This window comes from Musa acuminata, chromosome BXJ1-8 (genome assembly GCF_036884655.1).
Source record: "Musa acuminata AAA Group cultivar baxijiao chromosome BXJ1-8, Cavendish_Baxijiao_AAA, whole genome shotgun sequence".
Taxonomy (NCBI): Eukaryota; Viridiplantae; Streptophyta; class Magnoliopsida; order Zingiberales; family Musaceae; genus Musa; species Musa acuminata.
The window spans coordinates 34527814-34553719 of record NC_088334.1 but is presented as its reverse complement, the minus strand read 5'-3'; the positions used below and the strand labels follow the sequence as shown (position 1 = coordinate 34553719).

The following is a 25906-nucleotide window of genomic DNA, read 5'->3' as shown; positions in this document are numbered from 1 at the left end:
AGAGAGCCACTGAGTTGTTGGAACTCATACATAGTGATGTATGTGGACCCATGTCAACTCATGCCATTGGAGGTTACTCCTACTTCATTACATTTACTGATGATTTCTCAAGGTATGGATATGTGTACTTAATGAAGTACAAGTCCGAGGCCTTTGAGAAATTCAGAGAGTATAAGAATGAGGTGGAGAACCAGACTGGAAAGAGTATCAAAACTCTTCGATCAGATCGAGGAGGTGAGTACTTAAGTACAGAGTTTACTCACTTCCTCAAGGACCATGGGATATTATCCCAATGGACACCTCCTTATACACCTCAGCTCAATGGTGTCTCTGAAAGGAGAAATCGTACATTATTAGATATGGTACGGTCCATGATGAGTTTCGCTGACCTACCCATCTCATTCTGGGGATATGCCCTAGAAACCGCAGCTTACCTTCTGAACAGAGTTCCAACTAAGTCGGTGGTGTCTACACCATATGAGATATGGAAAGGGAAGAAGCCTGATCTTAAAGTAGTTAAGATTTGGGGCTGCTCTGCCCATGTTAAAAGACACAACCCCGATAAGTTAGAATCAAGGACAGAGCGATGCATATTTGTAGGATACCCCAAGGAAACTTGTGGGTATTACTTCTATCATCTCGAGGACCAAAAGGTCTTTGTAGCTAAGAGAGCAGTGTTCCTTGAGAAGGAACACATTCTTGGCGGAGACAGTGGGAGAATGATAGAGTTGAGCGAAGTTAGAGAACCAAGCTCAAGCACCACTCTACAGCCCGAGTCTGTTCAGGTATCTAATACACAAGTTTCAACTTTACGCAGGTCTGATAGAGTATCCCATCCTCCTGAGAGATATGTGGGACATATTAGAGCAGAGGATGTAGAGGATATTGATCCTCAGACCTACGAGGAGGCTATTATGAGTATAGACTCCGGGAAGTGGAAAGAAGCCATGAATTCTGAGATGGATTCTATGTACTCCAATAAGGTTTGGAACCTAGTTGATGCACCCGAAGGTATTGTACCCATCGGTTGCAAGTGGATCTTTAAGAAAAAGATCGGAGTAGATGGAAAGGTAGAGACCTATAAAGCAAGGCTAGTGGCTAAGGGGTATCGTCAAAGGCAAGGTGTTGACTATGACGAAACTTTCTCACCCGTAGCAATGCTAAAATCCATCAGAATTCTATTGGCTATTGCAGCACACTATGATTATGAGATCTGACAGATGGATGTGAAAACCGCATTCCTCAATGGGAACCTCGAGGAGGAGGTGTATATGATGCAATCTGAGGGATTCGTGTCCAAGAACTGCCCAGATAAAGTGTGTAGGTTGCTTAAATCCATTTATGGACTAAAGCAAGCTTCCCGAAGTTGGAACATAAGATTTGATGAGTCAATCAGATCTTATGACTTCGTTAAGAACGAAGATGAGCCTTGTGTATACAGAAAGGTAAGTGGGAGCGCTATCACCTTTTTGGTGTTATATATGGATGACATCCTCATCATTGGGAATGACGTAGGAATGCTATCCACAGTAAAGACTTGGTTATCTAGACACTTCTCCATAAAGGACTTAGGGGAAGCATCCTATATCTTGGGGATTAGAATCTATAGAGATAGATCCAAGAGGATGCTTGGCTTGTCCCAGTCCAGGTACATAGAAACCATTGTCAAAAGGTTTGGCATGGAAAATTCCAAGAGAGGTCTCATACCGATGAGACATGGGATATTGCTTTCTACGAGTATGTCCCCAAAGACTCCAGAAGAAAGGACAAACATGGATATGATACCTTATGCCTCAGCAATAGGGTCTATCATGTATGCCATGCTATGTACTAAGCCTGATATAGCGCATGCTCTGAGTGTCACGAGCAGGTATCAGGCGGATCCAGGCTTGGAGCACTGGAAAGCAGTAAAGTGTATCCTTAAGTACTTGAGAAGGACTAAGGATCTTTTACTAGTATATGGAGGTAATAGCCTTAAGGTTGAAGGCTACACTGACTCAAGTTTTCAGTCTGATGTCGATGATAGCAAGTCGAATTCAGGGTATGTGTACACCTTGAATGGAGAAGCAGTGTGCTGGAAGAGTTCCAAGCAAGATACCACTGCTGACTCGACCACAGAGGCGAAGTACATTGTTGCATCGGATGCAGCAAATGAGGGAGTCTGGATGAAGAAGTTTATCACAGATTTGGGAGTCGTGCCGAGTAACGAGGAGCCGACTTCCTTATAATGCGACAACTACGGGGCGATTACTTAAATAAGGGAACCCGGGTCTCATTAGAAGTGTTCTGAGGAGGTTCCAACTTATCAGAGAGATCGTAACCCGAGGAGATGTAGTAGTGGAAAGAGTTTCATCCGAAGATAACATTGCAGATCCACTTACAAAGCCATTGTCTCAGATTGTCTTTGAGCGTCACAGGGGTCTGATGGGGATCAGACACATAGGTGATTGGCTTTAGGTCAAGTGGGAGATTGCTAGTCATAAGTGCCCAGCAAGCCAATCACGTGAGTGATGGCACGTGTGACTTGATACAGAATCTTTTTGCTTATTATATTTTGGCATATATCACTTTATAACTATTGCATAAATGCATATATATTGTGATGTCCTTGGATTTGTGCAATGGGAATCGGATCGTGATGAGATCACGATAATGAGATCGATTCACCTTTAAACACATATCCTAAATAATCCCGGTCATAGGTTACTCGAGAGGGACATCGTGATAACCGGATAGACTGGTGTGCTGTATACCCGTCCATATGATGGATGCAGCTGGTCTCATAGCTGCTCGTGTAGGGACACTAGGGATACAGTACAGGTGCTCATTGGAGAATGAGTTCACTGATTGATCCGCTTACGGAATGCTGGATGGTTGATGATGCCTTATTGTCAGACAACGATTCCGTAGTCCTAGTGGTGTATCTGGTTCTTAGACTTGAGACACCAAGGATGTCCTGTATGAGTGCTCCACTCTTTGATACCAGACTTATAGGTTTGGCTGTTCCCAGATCTAGTACAGCTGGTCATTGGGAGTGGTAGTCGACCTTACGAGGGCTATTGAGTGTCGATAGAGGATCATCCACTCTCGGTATCATGAGAGGAATATCCCATGTGTTCTTGCTCAGACAAATCCCTGGCCAGGGTCATTCGGGTTGAGAGAGAAAGAGTTCTCCGGGAGAATCCGATTAGAGCGAGACTCGAGTAGAAACCGTATGGGTCTGACAGCACCATGCTCGATATACGGTCTCTGGGATATTAGATGGATGAGGGACTATAGGTACATGGTAACTGAGGACAGACAGGTCCAATGGATTGGATTCCCCTGTATCGTCTGGGGACTACGGCGTAGTGGCCTAGTACTTCCGTAGTCGATGAGTCGAGTGAATTATTACAGAGATAATAATTCACTTAGTTAGAAGGAGTTCTGACAGGTATGACTCACGGCCAGCTCGATATTGGGCCTAGAGGGTCACACACATATGGTAGGCATTGCGATGAGTAGAGGTTCGAATATGAGATATCCGACGGAGCCCTTGTCTTATTGGATGCAGATCCAATACCCACTAGGGAAAGGACCCATTAGGGTTTTGACACGGGATCTCTATAAATAGGAGGGATTCACAGCCTCATAGGCTAGAGTCTTTGCTTGCCCTTCCTATTCTCCTCTCCCTCTCCACCTCAGAGTAGGCCTGGAGTTTTGAGGAGCGTCGTCACAACCCTGCTGTGTGGATCACCGCTAGAGAGGAGGACGCTTGACCTCCTTCACCCTCTCCTAAGGATCTGCAAGGAAACAGGGATATACGATCTCCCTAGGTAACACAATCTCTATACGCAGTTTTTGTGTTTTTGCGGATTTTGCGCACCAATCTTCGCACGACGATGAACATCCTTTTGGGAATCGGGGATTTTTGTTTTTTTGTTCTTCCGCTGCGCATATGATGTCGCCCCCCCTATGATTTCCCAACAGACGCTTCGTCCGATTCTTCGGCGCATCGTCCTCTCTTGCGGCCTATTGCCCAATTGGCTAGTTGACCTCCGTAACTCCGATTTCCTTGGCGCAATATCCGCTCTTCTTAGCCCGATGCCCGAACTCATGGCCCGAAGCTTTATGTCGATACGTCGACCGATCCTTTGGCGCGACGTCCAATCTTCTGACATATTTTTCTTTGGCCCAACATGATTCTTCCTGCTTTAATTGTCTCTCCCTGATCGAAGCTTCGTATGTCACTCAAAACATAGATCAAATCATAAACTCTATCAATTAGTTTCATCATCAAAATCCGAGATTCAACAAGTAGGAGGTTGTTCTAAAAATCAATAACAAAAAAATTCAACAACGCTGAGTAGGAACCCATATAAATCAACTAAAAATAAATACATGATTGAAAATCAATCATCCTATTAGCATATATTAAATACACAAAGGAGCACTCCACAAACAATGGATGTAGAGGCTTTATCCTATGGGATGAGTTTATATACTCCTAACAGCGGATGGAGGCAAACTCATATCGCACTCCTAATAGTGGATAGAGTGGTATCTCTCACCCGCCAGAGTGAGAACATATTTCTCCCAATAGCAGATGGAGGAACCGTCCAGCTGTCACGTCCGATGGCTTGTTAATCCCCAAAGAGAATAGCCCTATTTGCCTTTGATAGGGAAATAATATCATCTCATACTGGCCATGTCTATATTGGGATGAAATAATATACTTAAAACATATATTTCAAACATCATCAATATCAAATAATATCTCCTCAATTGACTTGAACCCTAGTTCAATCTATCTAATTGAATTCAGTTTAACCAGAATCCAACTGAATCGATTTCTAATCCTTATTTAACTAGTTTAGAACAACTCTACACTAAGTACTATTTGGACTAGATTAGGTTCAATTTAAATTAATGAATAAGTAAAACCAATTCGAAATCACCATGATCAATCTAATTGATCAAATCTAGTTTAGTTCAATCGGGTTCAAATCTAATAAATATATAATATTGGGCTAGGTTCAACCAGTTTGAGTCAGCTTGTATACTAGTCATGTGTACTACACATGACTATGCATGCATAACACCAAGCTAGGCTAGCTCTTAACCCATGGATTGGTTATGTGCATCACACGTAATCACCCATGTTGGGTGGGTTAAGTTAGCATGTGAGCTAGGATTTGACCTACGGGTTGGGTGAGTTGGGCTCGGTCTGCTAAGTAGGCTTACTTGTGGCTTGACCTATGGGTTGGGCTTGGCATACGGGTCATTTCAACCTAATTTCTATCTAATTTAATCAATATCAAATTATGACAACATATATTCATTAATAATAATATATTAAAAAATAATAACATATTAAAATATAAAATTAAAAGATAAATTTTAATTAAAAAATAAATATAATTAATTAAATAAGGATTAGAAATCATACATTCAATATATAATATATATAACATGAATAATTTTAATATAGTCTAATCAAACAATAAAATTCTAAACTGATCAAAGAATATAAAAAAAATCAGTTAATATATTTTAATCTAACAATAAAAATTTTAACATTTAAGGAATTTGTTTAATTTTTTTATTTATTTGATATAAATTTTCATTTAATATACTAAACAAATATGATATAACTTTATTTGAAATGCTTAATAGTTATTTCCTAATTTATAATGATAATCAAAGAAATAAAATTAATACATTTTAAGTCAGTAAGTAATAAAATAAAAACTAATTACTAATTAGAAGATTTGATTACGCTGCCCGAGGAAATTTTGGTAAGAGATTACGAGGCCGTTGGTAGAGGGTAAGAGATTTGGGTAAAAAAAGCCCATAAAGTAAAAAAACGGATTACGAGGAGTGATTTAGTAAAATTCTAAAAAAGCCTAGATATTGTTTAGGTAAAATATTCAAATTAAAATATGAGATTTTTTATAAAGAATCTGTCTAAGTAAAAACATCAAATTTTCGAGTAAGGGTTGCCGTTCCTTGTGCATGCCCATCCTCCCTGTTCTTTTACCACTCAAAATTGAACTGACGAGACCACGCAACTACATCCCAAGATCCCCTTTCTCTCGATTCCGTTCGATTTGCACTTCCGCCGAGTTCTTCAGGTACGCATTTTTCTCCGCTGCCGCATTTGCCCACCGCGATTCTTTTCTTGCAATGTGTAGCTACCCGCTTATTTGGATCTTTCTACCTGAGCTCAGGTGCTCAGGTCAATCGATCTCCTCGTCTAACCCTTTCCTTTAACGTCATAAATTATCAAGCACAGATGATATCACCTCTATTTCGAGAATCATTTGCAGATCAATGTGGCGGCCTTCTTTCTTTCTCCCTTCAGAAATCGACACGCCTTGTTTATTTCTTTCAACAAGCATCAATTAGTTTTTCTTACTGATTGAAGTAATCAAAGCCTTTTATCGTTGAGCAAATATTCCTGTTGTGATCGGTCACTATGCGGTGCATGAGTGGTGGTTATGTTGTTTCCTTACACAAATTTACAGAACAAACGACCAGGGAATCAAAATAAAGATTTCCATGAACAATACCTTCTTGGTGAACAGACACTGTAGGGATTTACAACAGCAGTGGGTCATGGTTTTGTTTGTGCTTTGATTGGTTTCATATAGCGTCATCTTTCATTGTAGCTATCACTGACTTCTGGTTTCGCAGGAATGTTGCATGGTGGAAGTTCTCCAAGCTTTTGTTCCTACACTTCTGTGCTTCCTTGTTTTTTTCTAGGTATATACCTCCCTTACATTTAATAAACACAAAAAGTCTTACAAGATCACAAGATATCACTGGTGAAATTATCTTACTGTGTTTGGTAACTGATGGCACTCATTTGGCATGCCCTCACTATTTATTGTTTCTTATCATATGGTTCAAAATCTAGCAATAGAGTGACTATTAGGTAGAAATGGTGTAATTGGCCGACGTAAGTAAGAAACTGATCTCCCTTACATTTGATAAACACACAAAGTCTTATAAGATTTCATGATATCACTGGTGGAAGTATCTTACTGTGTTTGTTAACTGATGACACACATATCTGGCGTTCCCTAACTATTTATTGTTTCTTGTTATATGGTTCAAAATCTAATGATAGAATAATTACTAGGCAAAAATGAAAACTACTGCTTTTTTCTCTCTGTAATTGGCTGATGTAATTAAAGGGGAATATGCCGGTATTGTTACGGTAATTTAAATGAATACTGAAACAACTTTATTCTATTTTTACAAAGAGTTGAGGCTTGTATTTTGTGTTGCTCGTTGTTGCTGTTTGGTGATGTGAAGATAGTGTCTTATTAAAAGTGCTTGGCGCCAAGGTCCCAAAACACTCGAGGTACTAGGCGCTCGTCTAGGCACCTGCCCGAGCGAAATGAGGGGCTCTCAAATATTAAAATTTAAAAATATATATTATGATTGATAAATATGGTCACAAAAATAATAGTAGCATATTAACTTGGATCATATAAAGTACCAAATTATATTGTCCATCTTCTAATAACAAAATGTCAAAACAGTGAAGTTTACCATCAAATTCAGTCATCATCATTATCAACTTTATCGTTCTTAAACTTATCATCATCTTCCTTTTCCTCTTCAATTGATTTATATTCTTCTCATTTATCTTAAGCAAAATAGGTTTCCTCCTCTTTAATGATGACAAGTGATGAACTTGAGACTTTTGCATTTATTTTTTGCTTTTGTTATTTGTCTTGTGTATGTAATTCTCCAACACTTGAGGCTTTTGTCACATCTCCTTTGAAACATTAATATATTGTAATGAGATTAGATCAAATACAAGCTCATCTTCGGCATTTTGTATATTCACACTTATTTTCACCATCAACCACTTATTTGAATCATCAATATCTTGTAATAAGATTGGATCAATACTATTTTACAAATTATAATGAGCTTTCAGTGCTTGATTATACTTTACATAAATCAGATTATGTAATCGTTGATGCTTCAACCAATTTCTTCTCTTTGTATGAATTTGTCATGTCATATAGATTAAAGATATATTAATAAATCCATCTAAAAAAAATAAATTAGTTGAAATGAAAATATTCTTATATACTTACATTCTTAATGACACTTCAATTTCGTTCACAACCTATAGCACTACAAGTTAGATTCGGAATTTTGATAACTAATTGCTGCAAGCTGTGGATAAAATTTCCAAATAAGTCCCACCATTCAATTGCAAATTTTAACTTCATTATTAACAATAACATACTATATGCATTTATATGATGTTAATTATATAAAGTTATAAATACTTAGGGATTTAGCTATCCTTGAATCAAATTGCCATAAGAATTTCAAAAAGACCCTTGACATTCTTATATAAAGATAATTCATGCCCAATCTTATCGTGAACCTTAATGCTTAGAATTAATCTTGCAATGCACTGATATAACCCGAATACAACTTTTGCCTCAAGCTCAATGGAGGATTTCTAATAAAACAATTATGGGTTTAAATAATGTCCTGCTATATGTAGTGGATGATGAAGTTGACATTCCTATCTTTAATCAATGATTGTAAATATATTATTGTACTAATCTTTATTTCTACCAAAAGACTTTTGCATCATTTCCTTGGCTCTATCTATAGCCTCATAAATATATTGCAGGCTTCTTTTCATTATTAGATAGCTAAAGAACTCGAACAAGAGGGTCTATTATTTTAATGTATAGACTATACGATTCCAAAAGGGCGACATTAAGATGACATCACTAGTCCTCTTGCCTTTCACATCTTTTGCCCATTTTCTTATCACCTATTTCTCCGAGCTAAACATGTTTCTTAGGTTATGCTTTTAATGGTGCAAACTTTGTAATGTCAGAAATGAAATAGCAAATTACATGACACCATATCTCACCAATTCCTTGTTGTTTGTGAATTTTATCATATTCAAAGCCTAACTATGAGTATATAGAATTTCAATGATAAAGATTGTGCTTTAGACGGTCTTCTTGATGCTAGGAATCTTTCCAATATCCTTCAATATTAGTTCAATGTATTATGCAACACATGGAGTCTAATACAAGTGTTGTCTTTATGCTTGAAATAATATACCTAAGAAAGAGGATATTAAAATTGAAAAGACCTAAGAGTCACGTAGCTCTTCCATTTAAATTGGAAAAATTAGAGACAGAGAGTAGTTAGAAGTTTAAAATACTCAAAAGATAAATCTTACCAAATTGTCGGTTATAACTTGGACAACATTTTGTTCACCAATTTTTTCTACAAACTTGTTAAGCAACTCAAATATATTTTCTCCAGATTTCATAAAAGATGTATCTATTAACTTCACAACCATGGTTCCCAAAGAACAGTTGATCATCAAATTAATGATACTCCATTGTCTCCTGTTGGTCCAACCATTTGTGATAATAAAGCAACCATGCTTTACCTATGTTTCTTTGTGGCTCTTCAATAAATCATTTGTGTGTTCTAACTCTTTTTTTAGTAATGAAACTCTCAACTTATGATAACTTAAAGTTCTTAATTTAGAACCATATCTTCTAATAGCTTCAATCACCTCTATAAAATTATCTAAATGACAAGCATTAATGGGAATTCCAACCTAAGCGAGCAATGTGTTGAATCGCTCTTGCCCTTATTTCCTTATCATAAGCATTGTTTATATTTGTTTGTCTTAATTTTACTTCTTTTTTACCTTGTTGCTTATATGATTCTTGATACATATTCAAGTCCATTAGCCCCTTTTTAGCCTTCTTAACAATCACAACTTCTTTTCCTTTTCTGTTAGACATTTTTTTCTCGTTAGCATCTTACACGTTCTGAATGATCTTTCTCTTCTTCATCATCTCTAATATATTGAATATCATCCTTGGGTAAAATTCCGTGAGTTTCATTCCTTTGTATCTTTATCTTATTTATATAAGTCAGCAACTTTTCTTTTACATCAGATGGACACTTGTGGACACTTTTTGCATGATGATACATTTTTAAAGTTTCTTACTTAATGTTGCTTTGCACAGAAAAGACCACCTCCAGTAGTCTTCCCGTAAAAAATGTCACAACATTAAGATCTTTAACATCCTTTGGGTAGTTGTATTTCCAAATAGGATCCTTTCTTGAGTTTTTTGGCGATGAATCTTTTGAATTACTCTGGACACTTGTCATTATTCCTAAAATATAAAAAGGATCAAACATCGAAGGCAACATATATTAAGAAATATGTTAATAACAACATATGATGTGGTATGCTGCAAGCCTACAATTCTAGGTTGTTGTTTGTCCTAATAAGGTCTTAAATTAATTTCCATCGAACAAGATAATAGAAAATTCTACCAGGATGCTATTTTGCTAGAAATAAGAGAAAATATCAATGTGATGTTCCTACCTAGAGTATATTGTTATGTTTAAAGCAGTATTTTCAAAAAGGGTGAAATTTGAGGTGAGTGCTAACTAAGGTTCATCGTACCGTAGCATATCGCTCGGTACAGGTGGTACGTATCGATCCAAAGAGGATCGATATGGGCGATATATTGATACGTCTCTATGTACCATATGTCAGTATACTCAGTACGACTCGATATAGCTCGGTATGTACCATACCGATAGATGGTTGATACACCGGTATGGATTGGTAAGGCGAACCATGGTGCTAATTGCTAACTGCTAACTGTTAAGCAATGCTTTTTAATAACTATTTTTTAGCAATGGGGTGTTATGGTAGGTGACATTAGTTGGTTTGATTGAACCAACTTACTCACCCAGTCAATCCGAGCTTGAAGTCGACTCGATTTGGCCTAGGTGTGAGCTCGAGTGGCGCTTCATTGAAATGCCTCACTCTGAGGTGTTCTGAGGTGCTTGGGTTTCGCCTCACCTTGCCCAAGCACCTTTTGATAACACTAGAAGATACTTGCTGATTTATTGTGCATCTCTTCTTCATATTAGTGATATTCAAAGCTTTACTTTCTGGTGTCAAGGACCAAAAAATTAGACACATATAAGTTTACACAGAGTTCACATGTATATTGCTTCATAAATTTGAGTTTATATGGCTAAGTAGTTGTCTACCTTCTTGATCCACATGGAAAATAACTATATTGGGAAGATGATTGGAGCTTAATGCTTTTTTTGTCGTTTAACTTTTACATCAAGCCTGTGGATGTAATCTTCTTATTTGCTTATTTTGCCATTTCTAACGCCGTGTTACCCTTTTAACAGCATTCTTCATGTATTTTATTGCCGCCGTATCTGTTGTGGTACCGGGCTCTAGTTGTTATGCCCTGGATAATACCAGTCGCCTCGTTGATTTTGTATCCTTTATTCTCATTTCTAGTCAGAATCAACTGATGCATGTCCGCATGTTTAAAGCAACATCATCTGGAATTTTTTTATGGATTGTCTTCTCTGAGCTTCTACTCAGACTGACTGGATTGGCCATCCTTTTGAATTTGATGGAAAGGTAACAAATTTATCTGCAAAATCTTTTTGAAGATGTTTTTCTATCCGTGTTTGAGGACCATTGAATGAAGGCTTTAAATAAAACCTCTCTGACTAGTATCTTATAACCTTATATATTTGGTGCTTCATATAGTTTAGGTTTCTTATGAATCAAGAAAAGTCTTAATATTGGTTGTGTTATTGCTATGATGCCTAATGATGATAATATATTATTCTGTTTCGCTTTTGAAATCCTTGGGGTGACAGAATTTCAAGAGGTAGTTTTGTTGTTTGAGGAAGAAGACTGCTCGTTAGTATGGGCATCAGTAGTATAGAGGCTTTTGAGTCTTTTAATATGTTTTGGAGTGTCTTGAATACATAGGAGGTATTATATAGCATGATTAATGGAATTGCAATTTAGTTGTTAAAATGCTTTCATGCAACTTGGAATCTGAGGTTGTGGCAGTGTATTGAACCCCTTTTATTCCTTTTTTGTTTGTCTTTTTTGCTTAAATTTCTAGATGTATTAAAACTTATTTTAGTCAACTTTCTTAAGGTTCGAACCTTAAGAATTCTGATTATTTGTGCTCAGTGTTTGGAATTTTCTTAAAGTGCTAAAGTCTGAAGATTGTAAATACAATCTGTGGCTTAACTGAATGTTGCATAATCTTTTGTTGTTTGCATGGATGAACGCATAGGGTGAGTTCTTAATAGGAGAAGAATTAATTAATTTATTAGTAGGAAACCAAGTAGTTGGATGAAAAATTTGGGGAAATGGATAACTAGATGTAAATTTTGATATACTGGAGAAGATAACATAGGATCTGATCGTATTCTTGTAGTCTCTTTGAAGCTTTGTTATGAACAAACACAAAACTAGTTGCAACCCTGTTATATGATACAATGATAACTGGAAATTTTCAAAGCTTAATTGTTTTGGAACTTTGAGGAACAAGCATGTGCTGATACTATGGCACCTCTTTTTGTTACTTAGACAAGCTTCCTAACACAAATTCCCAACATATGCTTAGAGTTGAACTATTTGGTGCAAGTGCATCTACCCAACTATAACATTCCATGCTAAATGGCATTGGCTAAAATTTATAGAAGTATCATGATAGAAGAACTTAAAGAGTTGAATTCTTGTCAAGGAACAAGGCTGAATGATGTTTGAGGACATAATAAGAATGTCATTGGTAATTAAATCTCTCTTTTACATCTGCATCTATGATTGTGTGTGTGCACTCTCACATGGTGCGCATGCTGATATGTATAAATGTGCAGGTTTATATTTTTGTTATCATATCATTTTACTTTTTTTGTTATACACTTTCAAAATCTTTGATTAGCTTTTAATAAACCCCTTAGCTAGTGTATCATCTATTATATGATCATCAAAATTGCACATTTCAGGAGACTAGTTTGTCTGTATCACCATAATGATTTAGAGTTTTGAGTCTTGATGAGTTTTGCCCATACTATACAGCAACACCATGATATAAGCACATGGTCCATCATGGACCGACCATGTTGTGCTGATAGTGCCTGAAACAACTTTGTATGAGATATTGATTTGTTCTGTCAGGCACATAACCATGCCTTGTGGTGCTGCATGTTATTAGCATGGGGGCATGCTGATGAAAATTGAAAATCAAATTGAAATTGTGGCTGAATTCCATTTGATCAATTGTTCATTTTTGTAATGACTTTCTTGAAGCAAGTTGCTAATTTGTTATATTTTGGCAAAAGTAACACATGGTTGGAGATGTGTTTTGGACATTTTGGTCTTAAGGGAAAAGTGTTGGCAAAATGTTACAGGGCCTTTTTTTTTCTGAAGGACTAAGGTTCTCATTTCTTCTTAAATAAATTCTATGAATTTAAGTAGCAAGATGCAAATAAAGCTTCTGTTTGCAAGTTTGATGTTTAAGGAAATCTGTATATGATTAATGGGTTCAGACCATCTCAAAAGGAAGGCTGGTTTCACATAAGTTTCACATTTTCTAATTTTTACTTAGGGTTGATCTTAATTGATTTTGAAAACATCTCTCATTCAAAGCTTCAGTGAAGCATCTGTCGTGGAACATCAGTTTCCCCAAGGATAGGGCTGCAACAAGTAAAGATTTAGCTTATTTTCTTTTCTGTGTCTCTTGTGTTATTATGTATTATTTATCATACTACCCATCCCTGCTTCATGTTAGAAATTTTCTGCTTGTATATGGTTTAATGATGTAATACCAAAAGCTTAATATGGGCATCAAATAACTTGCAATGTCTGAATTGTGTATTAAGAAATTTAATGCTGTCCATTTGCAATAAATAGGATGCTGATTTGGTTGTTCGATTCTGCAAGGATGTGGAGCATCGATCTCAAGTGGTATGTTCAAAGATATTTTATATGCTTCATTGTAACTAGACTTCTGTGGTTATGATGTATTCTGTTCAGGTGCATAGCCTACCAGTTCTTTTGTAAGAAATCATGTTGTGGAACATGCAGATTTAAGTAGTTTAACATGTTGGTGAATAGTAATATCTTGAGAAGTAGCAGGCAATGCCACAATAATAAATCTTCCTTGGTTTTTTAGATATTATAGACTATTTTGAATGAAGGCAATGCCACAATCTGTGCATGCTTATTGTTGATTTTATTTTTCTTTATACTGTTAGCCCCATGCCTGGAAAAAGAAGATTGCATTAGGTAGCTGACAAGAAGTATAAGATATTTTCATTTCTTACTAACATGGAATTTCGCTGAATTTATGGTGATGCTAAGTGGTCATCTGGAGGCGACAGAAGGAATTCCCACCCTTATGTTCCAAGACGAAAGGTCAACTAGAAGGCCATTGCATGCGACTCATCCCATTGCCATACTAATTTATACAAAATAGATATAGAAATAAATAAGTAATATTGCACTGTTCTAGATCAGTGCAGGTTTAGAAGTTCAAATGCTAATTTTTATTACAAACAATAATATAATAGATAATGACCCTTATTTTGATAAGTGATATTGCTCTTAAGAAAGCTCAATGATGGTAAAGATCCATGTAGCCAATCTTAATTAGTTGAATGTGTCATTGTCATCATTCATGTTGCTTAGACTACAAAATCTTAGCAGTTTTATCAAAACAAGAACAAGAAACCAAGTTTGTGGTGTTAGTTAAAGTCTTGATGTAATTGTGAGTTCTTACCCAAAGACAAAAAGAAAATAAGTAGCCTAAGAAAGTCTTAGTTATGTACCAACCAAATAATCTTTTTAACATCTGATGCAATAAACACAATGTCATAGATAATCTTCATTTATTGTTGTTAGAATAGATTTCGGCTGTCCAAGCTAGAAGCTAACTTGGATCCAACCTGGTCTCTCTTCGAGCTAGTCCCAAGGTGAAACTCGCCAAGCAGATGTCCGAAATCCTATGTGACCCCTTTTATAGTGGACGCTTGGGGGGAGCGTTGCGTAGTCTGTTTAGTAAGGACCGGTTATAACCACCTTCGTTGATCCTAGGCTATTGCCTCCATTTGTTACATTGATTGAAATTGCCATTAGTTAGAACTGCCATCGGTTAGAACTACCATCGATTGATGTCAGGCTATTTCGCCTATTTAACTTGACCATGGGTCAATCGATAGTTTGGTCATGTGGTGAGGAGGCCCTTGTTGAGCAGATGGCGACAATTATGGCGTGAAGAGCTAATGGGTCAACCACATCACTCTCTAACCTTAACACATGCCCCCCACTTCCCAAGCTGAAGAACACAATGAATTACTGGTTGGGAAGTATAGTTTGGTTGGTTCACTATCCCGTTGTACACTATCTGTGAGAACCCTTGCTTGTCAATTCGCATCCTGAGGTTGGAGAACCTTTGGTGGAAATCCTGTTGAACCTTGAAAGGTCGGATCACACAATCAAGATAGGGTCGGCATTGACCCTGAAGAGGAAGGAAGAGCTAGTCAACTTCTTGCGCCTTAATTCAGAAGTGTTTGCATGGTTGCCCAGTGATATGCCCAGAATTAATTGAGGCTTAGCTCAATATCGGCTCAACATCAATACTGAGTGCAGGGCAATCTGACAAAAACCTCGGAGATTTGCTCTCAAACGACAGTCAACGGTTGCAGATGGAGTTGATAAACTCTTGTGCACCAACTTTATCCATGAGATACACTATCCAAGATGGCTCGCTAATGTAATCCTAGTCAAGAAAAGCAATGAGAAATGGAGAATGTGTGTTTGATTACATAGACCTCAACAAGGCTTGTCGAAAGGACAACTTCCTTCTCTCAGATTGATCAATTGGTGGATGCGACCTCCGGCCATGAACTACTGACCTTTATAGACTCGTTTTCTAGATACAATCAAATACAAATGGCACAAGAAGATAAAGAGCACTGTATATGTAGATGAGGGCTTATATTGCTAGAAGAATATGTCATTTAGACTTAAGGGCTTATATTGCTGTTCAGAAGAATATGGGCTTATATTGCTAGAAGAATATGTCATTCAAACTTAAGAATGCTGGTGCAACATACTAGAGGATGGTCAACAAGATGTTCCAGCATCAAATCGAGCAGAACATGGAGGTATATGTAGATGATATATTGGTAAAGAGTCGTAGTGCTGACACATATTTGATCGTACTAGGAGAAGCATTTTCTACTATCAAAAAATTCAGTATAGGGTTAAACCCAGCAAAATGTGCACTTAGCATCAGTTCGTAAAAATACTTTATCACCCATCAACGGGGAATATATGCCAACCCAGAAAGGTTTAGGCCATTATCAATATGAAACCTCCAGATTCGATTAAGGAGGTGCAGCGACTGATAAGCCAAATGGTTTTGCTAAATCGGTTCTTATCCTGAACAAGTGATCGATGCTTACCCATTTCTATGTTTCTACAGCGCCCAAAAGATTTTCGGTGGACAGAGCAATATCAAGGGGCTTTTGATCAGCTCAAGTGTTATCTAGCAGCTTCGCCCCAGCTTTCCTGTCCACTCCCAGGAGAAGACTTTTATCTTTATCTGTTTATAACACCAACATTGGTCAGTATGATATTAATTCACAAAGAAGTCCAGATTCAAAAACCAATCTACTACACCAGCCATGTACTTCAAGATGTGGAAACTCGATATTTTAATTTTGAAAAGTTGACCTATGGATTGGGTTTTACGACAAGGAAGATTTGTTCATATTTCCAAGCCTATCACATTATCGTCATGATTGACTAGTCAATGCGCCAAATTCTTTCTAAACCTGATGCTATCAAAGCTCAAGCCCTTGTCGACTTCGTAGCAGAGATGGCCCTTTATGAGGAAGCACCTGGAGAGGCCAGATATTGGACTCTTCATGTTGATGAATCAATAGCCTCAACAAATGGGGGGCTGGTCTTGTTTTGTAAAACATACAAGGAGTAATTTACAAACATGCATTTCGTTTTGATTTCAAGGTCACTAATAATGAAGCTGAATATGAGGCTTTACTAATGGGAGTTTAGATCGGTAAGGGTATGAGAATACAAAATCTAAGGGTTTATAGTGATTCCCAATTGGTCGTTAATCAGGTCATTGGTACCTACAAGGCTTGTGATCCAACCATGGTCTCGTATCTAGCAAAGGCAAAACAGATAATAGTTGACATCCTGACATTTCACATAAAGCAAATCCCTAGAGTAGATAATGTAGCAATAAATACCCTTTTCAGGTCCACTGTTGGGGACTCGCTATTGCCGATAAGAGGGATCGTCATCAAAATATTGGCTCATAGAAGCATTCACAAGGATTAAGTAGTGACTACATCCACAGAAATAATATGTATGAGGAACATTTTGAAGTACCTTATAAATCGAAACTCTCTCGAGAGACCCAATGGAAGCTAGGAGAATACGCCAACAATAGGCGTGGTACTATATTTTGGATGAAGTGCTTTACAAACGATCCTTGTCTCAATCGTTTTTGCGTTATCTTCATCTTTGCTGAAGTAGCTTAAATAGTGTCTGAGGTCCATGGGGGAACCTATGAAGAGCACATCAGTGTTAGGTCATTGGCATTTAAGATACTATGACAAGGCTATCACTGGCCGACCCTCAAATAGGACATCAAGGAGTATGTCCGATGCTGCGACATATGCCAACGCAATGCTCGAATCCAAAGGTTACTAGTAGTACAGTTGACTCCGATTGATGTAGCTTGGCCCTTTGCACAGTGGCAGCGAGATATTCTTGAGCCTTTCCCACCTGCTTTAGTCCAAAGGAAGTATCTGATAGTCGGAGTAGTTTACTTCACTAAATGGGCCGAGGCCAAGCCACTAGCATTGATTGCCAAAAGACAAGTGGAAGGATTCATTTGGAAAGATATTATCGCTCAGTTCGGAGTTCCACGGACATTGATCACTGACAACGGAACATAGTGTAATAATGCTAAGTTCAAAGAATTATGTGATTCATTCAGAATTCAACTCAGATTCAGCTTGGTAGCTTACCCTCAAGCTAATGGTTAGACTAAGATCACCAACTGAGCGATATTGAAGGGATTAAAGAAAAGAGTCTCGGGGGCAAAAGTAACTTAGGTAGACGAGCTATCAAACATCTTATGGAGTTAGCGGACCACACCAAAAGCCTCCATTGGGGAATCACCATTTTGCTTGGCCTATGGGATGGAGGCTGTACTCCTAGTTGAGCTAACACTACCAACCTCATGCACCTCTCACTTTATCGAGAAGTCGGAGGTCGGGCTTAGAGCAAACATAGACTTAATCAATGAAGTCAGAGCTCGGGTACACCTTAGGAACCTGGCTTATAAAAGAGCCCTTGCTAAAACTTTCAACATCAAAGTTTGCCCTCGTCGGCTAAAGAAAGAGGATCTTGTTCTCATAAAAGCTGAGGTCAATGACCCGACTCACAACAGGAGTAAGTTGGCGCCAACCTAGGAAGGACTATATTGGATCACAGAGGAAGTCCGACTCGACACCTACCAACTCGAGATTCTTGACGGGTTAGATGTTCCTAGAACTTGACATATTTCCCACCTCAGGAAATACTATCCCTGATTTTGCCATTCTCCACATGATTACAAAAGAACTTGTAACTCCTTCGAGAATAGTGACAAAACTTGGAGAAATCTATGGTTGTAACTCTTCCTTTAATTGTAATAAAATTGTTGGAATCTTTCCTATGGTGATTTTCTACCCCAAATTCGGTATCGCCCTTAGCTTTCAGGGCTCTTTGATACACCCTTTCCTTTTATACCTTCACCATCTCAATCGACCCCTTTCAAGGAATCGGCTTGGCTTAGACTTGCCGTTGTAACCTTCGCCGCCATAGCTGCTCCTTCTAACTTGTCCACTCAATTTTAGAGCCAGGCCCATTTGTTCTCCTATTGAGACTTTATAGCAATCATGTCATCTTGCTCCTGTTTCAGAGCTTCAACCTCCCGAAGGAGATGACCAATAGTGGTCGGGGAGTCTCAAGCTCGGTCAAAGACCGAGGTCATAAGCTATTGGTGCTATAAAGGAAAGACAACGAGTTAGAAAATTTGCAAAGTTATAGTCACTACAACCAGAAGATACTTATGAGCATCGGATAAAGATCCTCCGTAGGCCTCAAATAGAGGCCCTCGGCCAGGGAGGGGTGTAGAAGACACCGATTCCAAGAGGTTGCCTCCCTTGGAACCTCCCACGATCGATTGGAATTGGTTAGGCTTTAGTTGGGGACACAGGTGTCCCCTTCCTCTAGCGACCACCCTGCCGTTGATTCGCAGCGATAGGAGTTCTGCTAGATAGGTAGAATCCCATCACTGATGAAGGTAGTGGATCACGTGGAGTGGCCAAGGTCCCGCCCCTAATGCTTTAGAAGACAAGGAGCGGAATGTTGCTATTGTTGTTGCTCGGGCTCACAAGTCTCAGTCTGCTCAATCTCTACTCGTTGATCCCTTGAGGTGAATCGAATCTTCGTGAAGGCCCGATCGATGAGGGTGCCTCCTTATGGCGCTCCTTGTTAGGACTCTAGCTAGGAGAGTCCTAATTGAGTGGGACATTCATGTAAAACCTATCTAAGCCGACCCCTATTAAAGAGGTGAAGAGGTCGGCTAGGGTTAGGAGGTTGTTTCTTAGAGAAGAATTAGGAGTTGTAAAGGAATATGAGTCTTGAGTAGGAGTCCTATTAGGAGTTGGTTAGAAGTAGGAGTCTTGAATAGGAGGAGTTCTATTAGGAGTTAGGGTTTAGAAGCCCTATAAATAGGCATGTATTCCTCCTTTTTTCATAAGCAATAGATAAATCTTTTCTGCAGCCTTTAAACAGCAACTTGGAGGGAGGAACCCCTATAGAGTTCCAAGGAGGCCGATCCCCTGAAGAGATTAACCCCAAGTTTAGAATCTGCAAGGGTTCTAACACTCCTCTAGCTGGGTGGTGGTGTTGATGGAGGAGGAACCGACGGGTGTTTTTGCTCAATATGAGGTCTAGCTGGCCCCCTTACTTTAGTGATAGGTCGACAATGCTCCCTTTCGACTTCCTCTCATCGGGCCTAGGTTGACCCGGGCTAAGAGATGACACTCTTTGTCCTCCCACCTCGGTAGTGGGTGTTGTATTTGAGAATACTCCTTTGAAGATCCATATCTGCATAAGAATTGAAAGTTAGCTAAATTAAGAAGGGAAAGTTCCAACTTCTTATCTCGAGGAGCTGAACTTAGGCTTGCATTAACGAGCTATTGTTTTCTCATTTATAGGACGGTAGTGGACTCAGACAAGGTTACGAACAGTCTACGAAACTGCTCATTTTCCATCCCATGCAACCTTAAGGTGACATTGAAAAACTTCTGGTTGGACCAATCTAAGTTGATCGGCCATCCGTTTCTCAAAAGACAAAAAAATCTCCTCTTCCAACCTTTACAGAAGGTAGGAGTGCCCTTGACCTAACAGTCAGGTCCGATATAAAGGAAATATGCTTACCCCCTAAAATCACAGACTATAGTAGGCAAACAAGAGGGTTGGCTTCGGGGAAATCTGGGCCTTCACGCATTCCCTGTTGAATGCCCGCAAGAAAGCGCTAGGAGTTTGCCACCATCTAGGTGGGGGAGAAATTTCAATAGTTGAAAGTCTCGACAAAAAATGAGTGGAGGGGGAAACGAAGCCCCATCACTAGTGCATCTATACTTGTGCAAAACATGTGACGTAACACATAAGGTCGGTCAGCCAACTGAGCAGGCACCAACTAAAAGTTAGCTAGTATATGATAAACATCCCAGAGAATCTCTTGGTCGATGTCCAACACCATCGAATTCGAGTCAAAGGACTCCGCCATAAGCGGCGAGCCACATCATGAGATGGATTCGTCTCCAAGGGAGGGGGGCAGCCTCCATTAGCGTGGTTGACTCTACTCCTTTCGAGATTGCAGCTTCCGCTGCTCGCACCAAGGATGGTGATTAGGTCGGTGACCTATCCGAGTCCAAGGTATTAGAGGACAAGGCTGCGGATGACATTGTAGACCTATAGAAGTTGAGGTTGTTGTGAAGCACTAAGGATGATGTTCATGAAAGTTCTAATCACAAGCTGGGATGAGGAGTATTTGGGGTGAATAATCAGCTATTTATAGAGGTTGAAGATATGCTCCCGAACGCCTCGATGAGAGTGGGACAAGTGACATCATCCAGCGTGATCCGGGACACGTGGTGCAATCCTAACAACTCAACAGTTATTCGAATCGTTAGAGAACTCATGTTGAATCCACCATTCTCTTCACAAAGGCCATGCGACAAGAGACCATTGCGCCACATTTTCCCGTAGCCGTGGGCGGGCTTAACATAGATTAGGTGTTAGACCTTTCTTGATTCGTTTGGATTCTCTAGCCCGTCAAAGGAAGGGGCACGTGTAGCACATGCCCCTATTAGCCCCTTGTGCACCGTTGTGCTGGACCTCTTCGGCCCTTTGTGTGTTGTTGCACCTAACCTCTCTAGCCCTTGGCGCCACCACACGTGGCCATATTGACCCTTTGTGCGTTGCCATGCCTGACCTCTCCAGCCCCTGGCGCCACCGCTTGTGGCCCTATCGGTCCTTTGTGTGTTGTCGCACCTAGCTTGTTGGCCCCTGGCACGATCACACACGGCCTTATTGGCCTATCGTATGCCTGGTCTCTTTGGCCCCTAGCGCCACCTCACGTGGCCCTATTGGCACTTCGTGCACCACTACACCCGGTCGGGAACCTATCGAGCTAGGGTACTTAGCTAACATGTAACACCGGCAATACTAAGTCGGATGTGCCAAGTCGGGCATACTGAGTTGGGTAGCTCGAGTCGGATGGCCTGAGTCAGGTATGTCATCAACTCCTACATAGATGATATGTACCAACCAAACTATACTTCCTGATCAGTTATCCACGATGCTCAGCTTGGGAAGTGGGGGGCATGCGTTCGATTTAGAGTGATGTGGCTAACCCGTCAGTTCTCGACGGCATCATTATCGCCACATGATCAAACTATTGGTTGACACATGGTTGAGTTAAACACATGAAACAACTCGATATCAGTCGACGATAGTTCCAACAAATGATAGTTCCAATCGATGGCAGTTCGAACCAATGGCAATTCCAGCTAGGGTAACAAACGGGTGCAACAGCCCGGGATCAACGAAGGTGGTTATAATTGGTTCTCACTAAACGGACTGTGCAACACTCCCCCTAAGCACCCACTATAAAAGGGGTCACACAGGTATGCCCAACACACACTGAACAATTTGAATCCGACTTGTTTGATTGGATTACTGACTTAAGCATTAGAGGAGCATTGTCGAGAACATCCTCTAACTCAATTTTGTAGGATTTTGAATGTCCGATTTGATGAGTTTCACCTTAGGACCAGCTCGAAGAGCGACCAGGTTGGATCTGAGTTAGCTTCCAACTCCGACAACCAAAATCTACTCTAACAATTATCAAAATTATTTGTTCTGATATTTAATGATCAAATCATCTAACCAATAATGCCAGGGAAGAGGGAATGTGATTTTGTATTTATCTTGTATACATAATTGATTTTACCATTTGTCAAACAATGATGAGGTGAAACAAGAGTCTTTTAATGAAAGTGATGATGCCTTTTAAGTTATTTGCTGCTAACTCTAACCATATTGCACATATGTGACTAAATTGGTAGTTTGCATGGAATTCTATCTCCTAAATATCCTTATTCTTGCAGGGGTATGTTGATTTTGGTCGTTATGAAACTTCCAACTATTTTGTATCCAGTTCAGGGCCAGTGGACTTTGTTCAGGTGAATATGTCAATGTAGAGTTGAAACTACGTTGGGTGATATCCATCTGAGTTTGTTTCCATACTAAAATGGAGCTGGTTATGGTTACATAAGTGTCTATCCTTAACACATCTGTAATTTTTATGCAAATCTGGTTATCCAGAATTTTTGGTACATGGGCAGAAATGAGTTTTGAGATAAAGGTTTTGTTGCAACCATCTCCAAGTATCCAATTATCTAAAGTTCTAAAACATTTATAAAATATAAAAGTTATCTACATTAACCTAAGATAAGTTGTTATTATTGATTTTTCTATGGAGTGACATTATACACATATTTCATGCTTACTTTGATTTTCATGATTTCGTTGGAACTTCACTATCAAATAAAACTGATGAATAATTTTGAAATGGTATCACAATTATTTGTTTTATTTTATCCTAGATTCATTCATTATTCATATTTATATCCACCAAAACTCCAATTCTATTGTGTATCTGTTGTATATCAAGTTATTACTATCCTTTTCAAATACTTGAGTTGTAGTTACAAGATTTAGTATCTGTTATATCCACTGATTAAAAATATTTATGGCCATGTGTTTTCCCTGCTTAATCTGTGTTATCCTGTCACGCCTAGATCAAAAGATAAGTCCTGTAAGACCATGAAACAATGAATATGACAAAAGGCAGGCCTACTGTTGAAGAATATGGAAAACCTTGACCAATACAAAGGTATCAGCAAAAGGTCTATGTTACAACCAAGGTTCGCAATACCGTACCGTACCGTACCGGTATTTCGATCTGGGCTCGGTACCGGTATGGTACGGTGTACTGAGCACTGTAGCACTACTGTAGCACTGCTACAATGTGGACCGGTACCGGGCGGTCCACGTACCACTGGCCTGTCGGACCGGTACGTACCGCCCGTACCGGGCGGTATGATTCGGTATGGCAGACACTGGTTACAACTACTTTAAATGATCAGCAAGCACTGTTGTGCTACGAATTGCTCATCTAAAACCAGATTTAAATATTAACTTGAGACATTGATGTGAAGGAGCTCAATGGTGGCAAAATTTCCAACTGACCCCAGATAGTTGACATTACAGCTTATTGTTGTTGTGTTGTTATAGACATTGATGTGACTCAGTACAATATAATGTTTTCTTCGTGTCCTGTCATCACTTTAAGGTATTCTTGTTAGTTGGAATTATGTGAATGAATGAGTACCCAAGTTCCTAGTTTTCTAGTTGTTTTGAGATGAGGAACAAACAAGCTCATGGAAACCGCTAGAGTTTTTTCCAAACTAGTGCACTCCTAGTTTATATATATATATATATATATATATATATATATATATATATATATATATATATATATATATATATATATATATATATAGAAGAATAAGTCAGAAAGTGGATCCTGTAGATCAACTCAGAAAGAACTTTGACAAATAGAAGAATAAGCATTTATAAGGATCAATGTGATAGAAGATGCTAAATTTCAAAAGTCTTCACTAGAGTTTAACAAAGGATTCATTCATTCACTTGCTAACCTGAAACAATAGTGAGCAATGCCAAGATCCAAGTGGGGTGTAGTATCACCTAAAATTGTATCATTTAGCTCATAAAGTTCAATTGACATAAGCAAGAACTTAAAGGAATGCATTGATACATCTATCAAGATGATGTAAATGATGGCCCATTGGAGATCAAAATGGGGAGATTTGATCTTAGAAAACTAGAAATTAACAAGGAAAACAATTAAACTTTCATATAGCATTATTTTTTCAGTTGAGTAACAAGCTTGGGAAATATTTTGTGGGTAATATATTTCTCAATACTCCATGGAGATCATGGAAATTGAACTAGATTGGTCATCTAGTTTACTGAATCATCACTTATGAAATGATGAATTTAAAAGAAAGCGTAAACATACCCAATGCATGAGGCTCTCGCCAATACGATGCCTAGGAAGGGTCAATTCATGAAGTGATGAATTTATTATTTTTTTAATTTTTACAAGGTTGATTATGAGTGAGGGAGCTTTTCTAGAACTTTTTTTTTATAATAAGTTTGATCATGAGTGAGAGAGCTTAACTACTGGTGCTCATCTTTTTCCTTGCACATACTTTCAATAGACATGAATGACAAATATTCATGATACATGTACGTTTATGTATGGATGAACCATTCATGATATTTATGAATGACATATTCAAACTCCTAAATTTTACAATTCAGGCTACTTGCTGTAATGTGCTTATTAGATTTTCATTTTCTCTATTAGTGGTGACAGGTAGATTGTTTACAATTTTCTTTTATTCTGTGTGATTGTTTTTTTTTATGATATGCTTTAACTATCATTCGTTTCTTTCACTTGGTTAGTTTGTGATACTAATAATATCTGTTTAGGTACTTGCTTGTCTGACTTGTTATGTGTCACCTCAGGGGTATTATAATGGAGACCTAAAAAATTGTGAAAGTAGCTTTGACAAAATGGGCCGTACAGCTCAGGTTGGCCTCCGATTTTCCAAATAGTCATGAGATGCTTGTACTTGCTGGATTTGTTATAAACTAGACAACCTATTTGATGACATATATATTCATACATGTTTCTTATGCTATTTTAAGGTAGAGATTATATGTGGAAGCTGCTTAAATGGAGCATGTAAAGGTTTGTGAACTTTATTTTTTCAAATAAATTTTTACTTCTGTTATAGTTTTTCTAATAGCCATTTAGAAGTTAAATTCATCCTTGTTATATCCTTATTGCTCCATCAATCCTTCAAAATTAAATAGATTCATCTTCTGTCTTAATTTAGAATGTTTCCTGAGCTTTGTATTATGTGTTACTTGATCCTTTTTCAATAATTGATATTAGTTTGTGAAGTTTGCTTTTCTTTAGCTTTTATTGGCTCTAATTGTAAGCATTTTTTCTCAGTTGAATCATAATTCTATGTAAATTCAAACCATTTTTCTTAGTACTCATTTAGAATGTTTTTGTGGGTTCCTTTTTATGTGGCACTTGATTCTTTGCTTTTGTGGGTATTTGTTTGTGTGTGTGCTTTTATTAAGCGTTTCGCAGCTCTAACTGTAAGCATTTGCTCTCACTTATTGGATTTTAAGTGTCTTATTATAACTTACTTAGAGTAGTTTGACTCTGAAATACTTTAGAAGAGATTATAAGTTTATAACTATGTTGAAAACCTCGAAGTAGTTCATCCGGATCCCTCT

General features: G+C 38.4%; 1 protein-coding gene across 3 annotated transcripts in view; it reads left to right on the top strand.

Moving 5' to 3' along the window:
• The first annotated feature begins 5977 nt into the window (after positions 1–5977).
• Positions 5978–25906, top strand: part of LOC135587737 (uncharacterized) — a 28077-nt gene continuing 8148 nt past the window's right edge. The window contains exons 1-8 of one of the 3 annotated variants that reach the window (XM_065079465.1): positions 5978–6113; positions 6676–6744; positions 11221–11312; positions 11423–11461; positions 13760–13813; positions 22612–22686; positions 25121–25186; positions 25304–25346. In XM_065079465.1, coding sequence (XP_064935537.1) covers positions 6678–6744; positions 11221–11312; positions 11423–11461; positions 13760–13813; positions 22612–22686; positions 25121–25186; positions 25304–25346 — 436 coding nt within the window. In that variant the 5' untranslated portion in view covers positions 5978–6113; positions 6676–6677. The other 2 variants (XM_065079466.1, XM_065079467.1) reach the window with 2 other exon arrangements.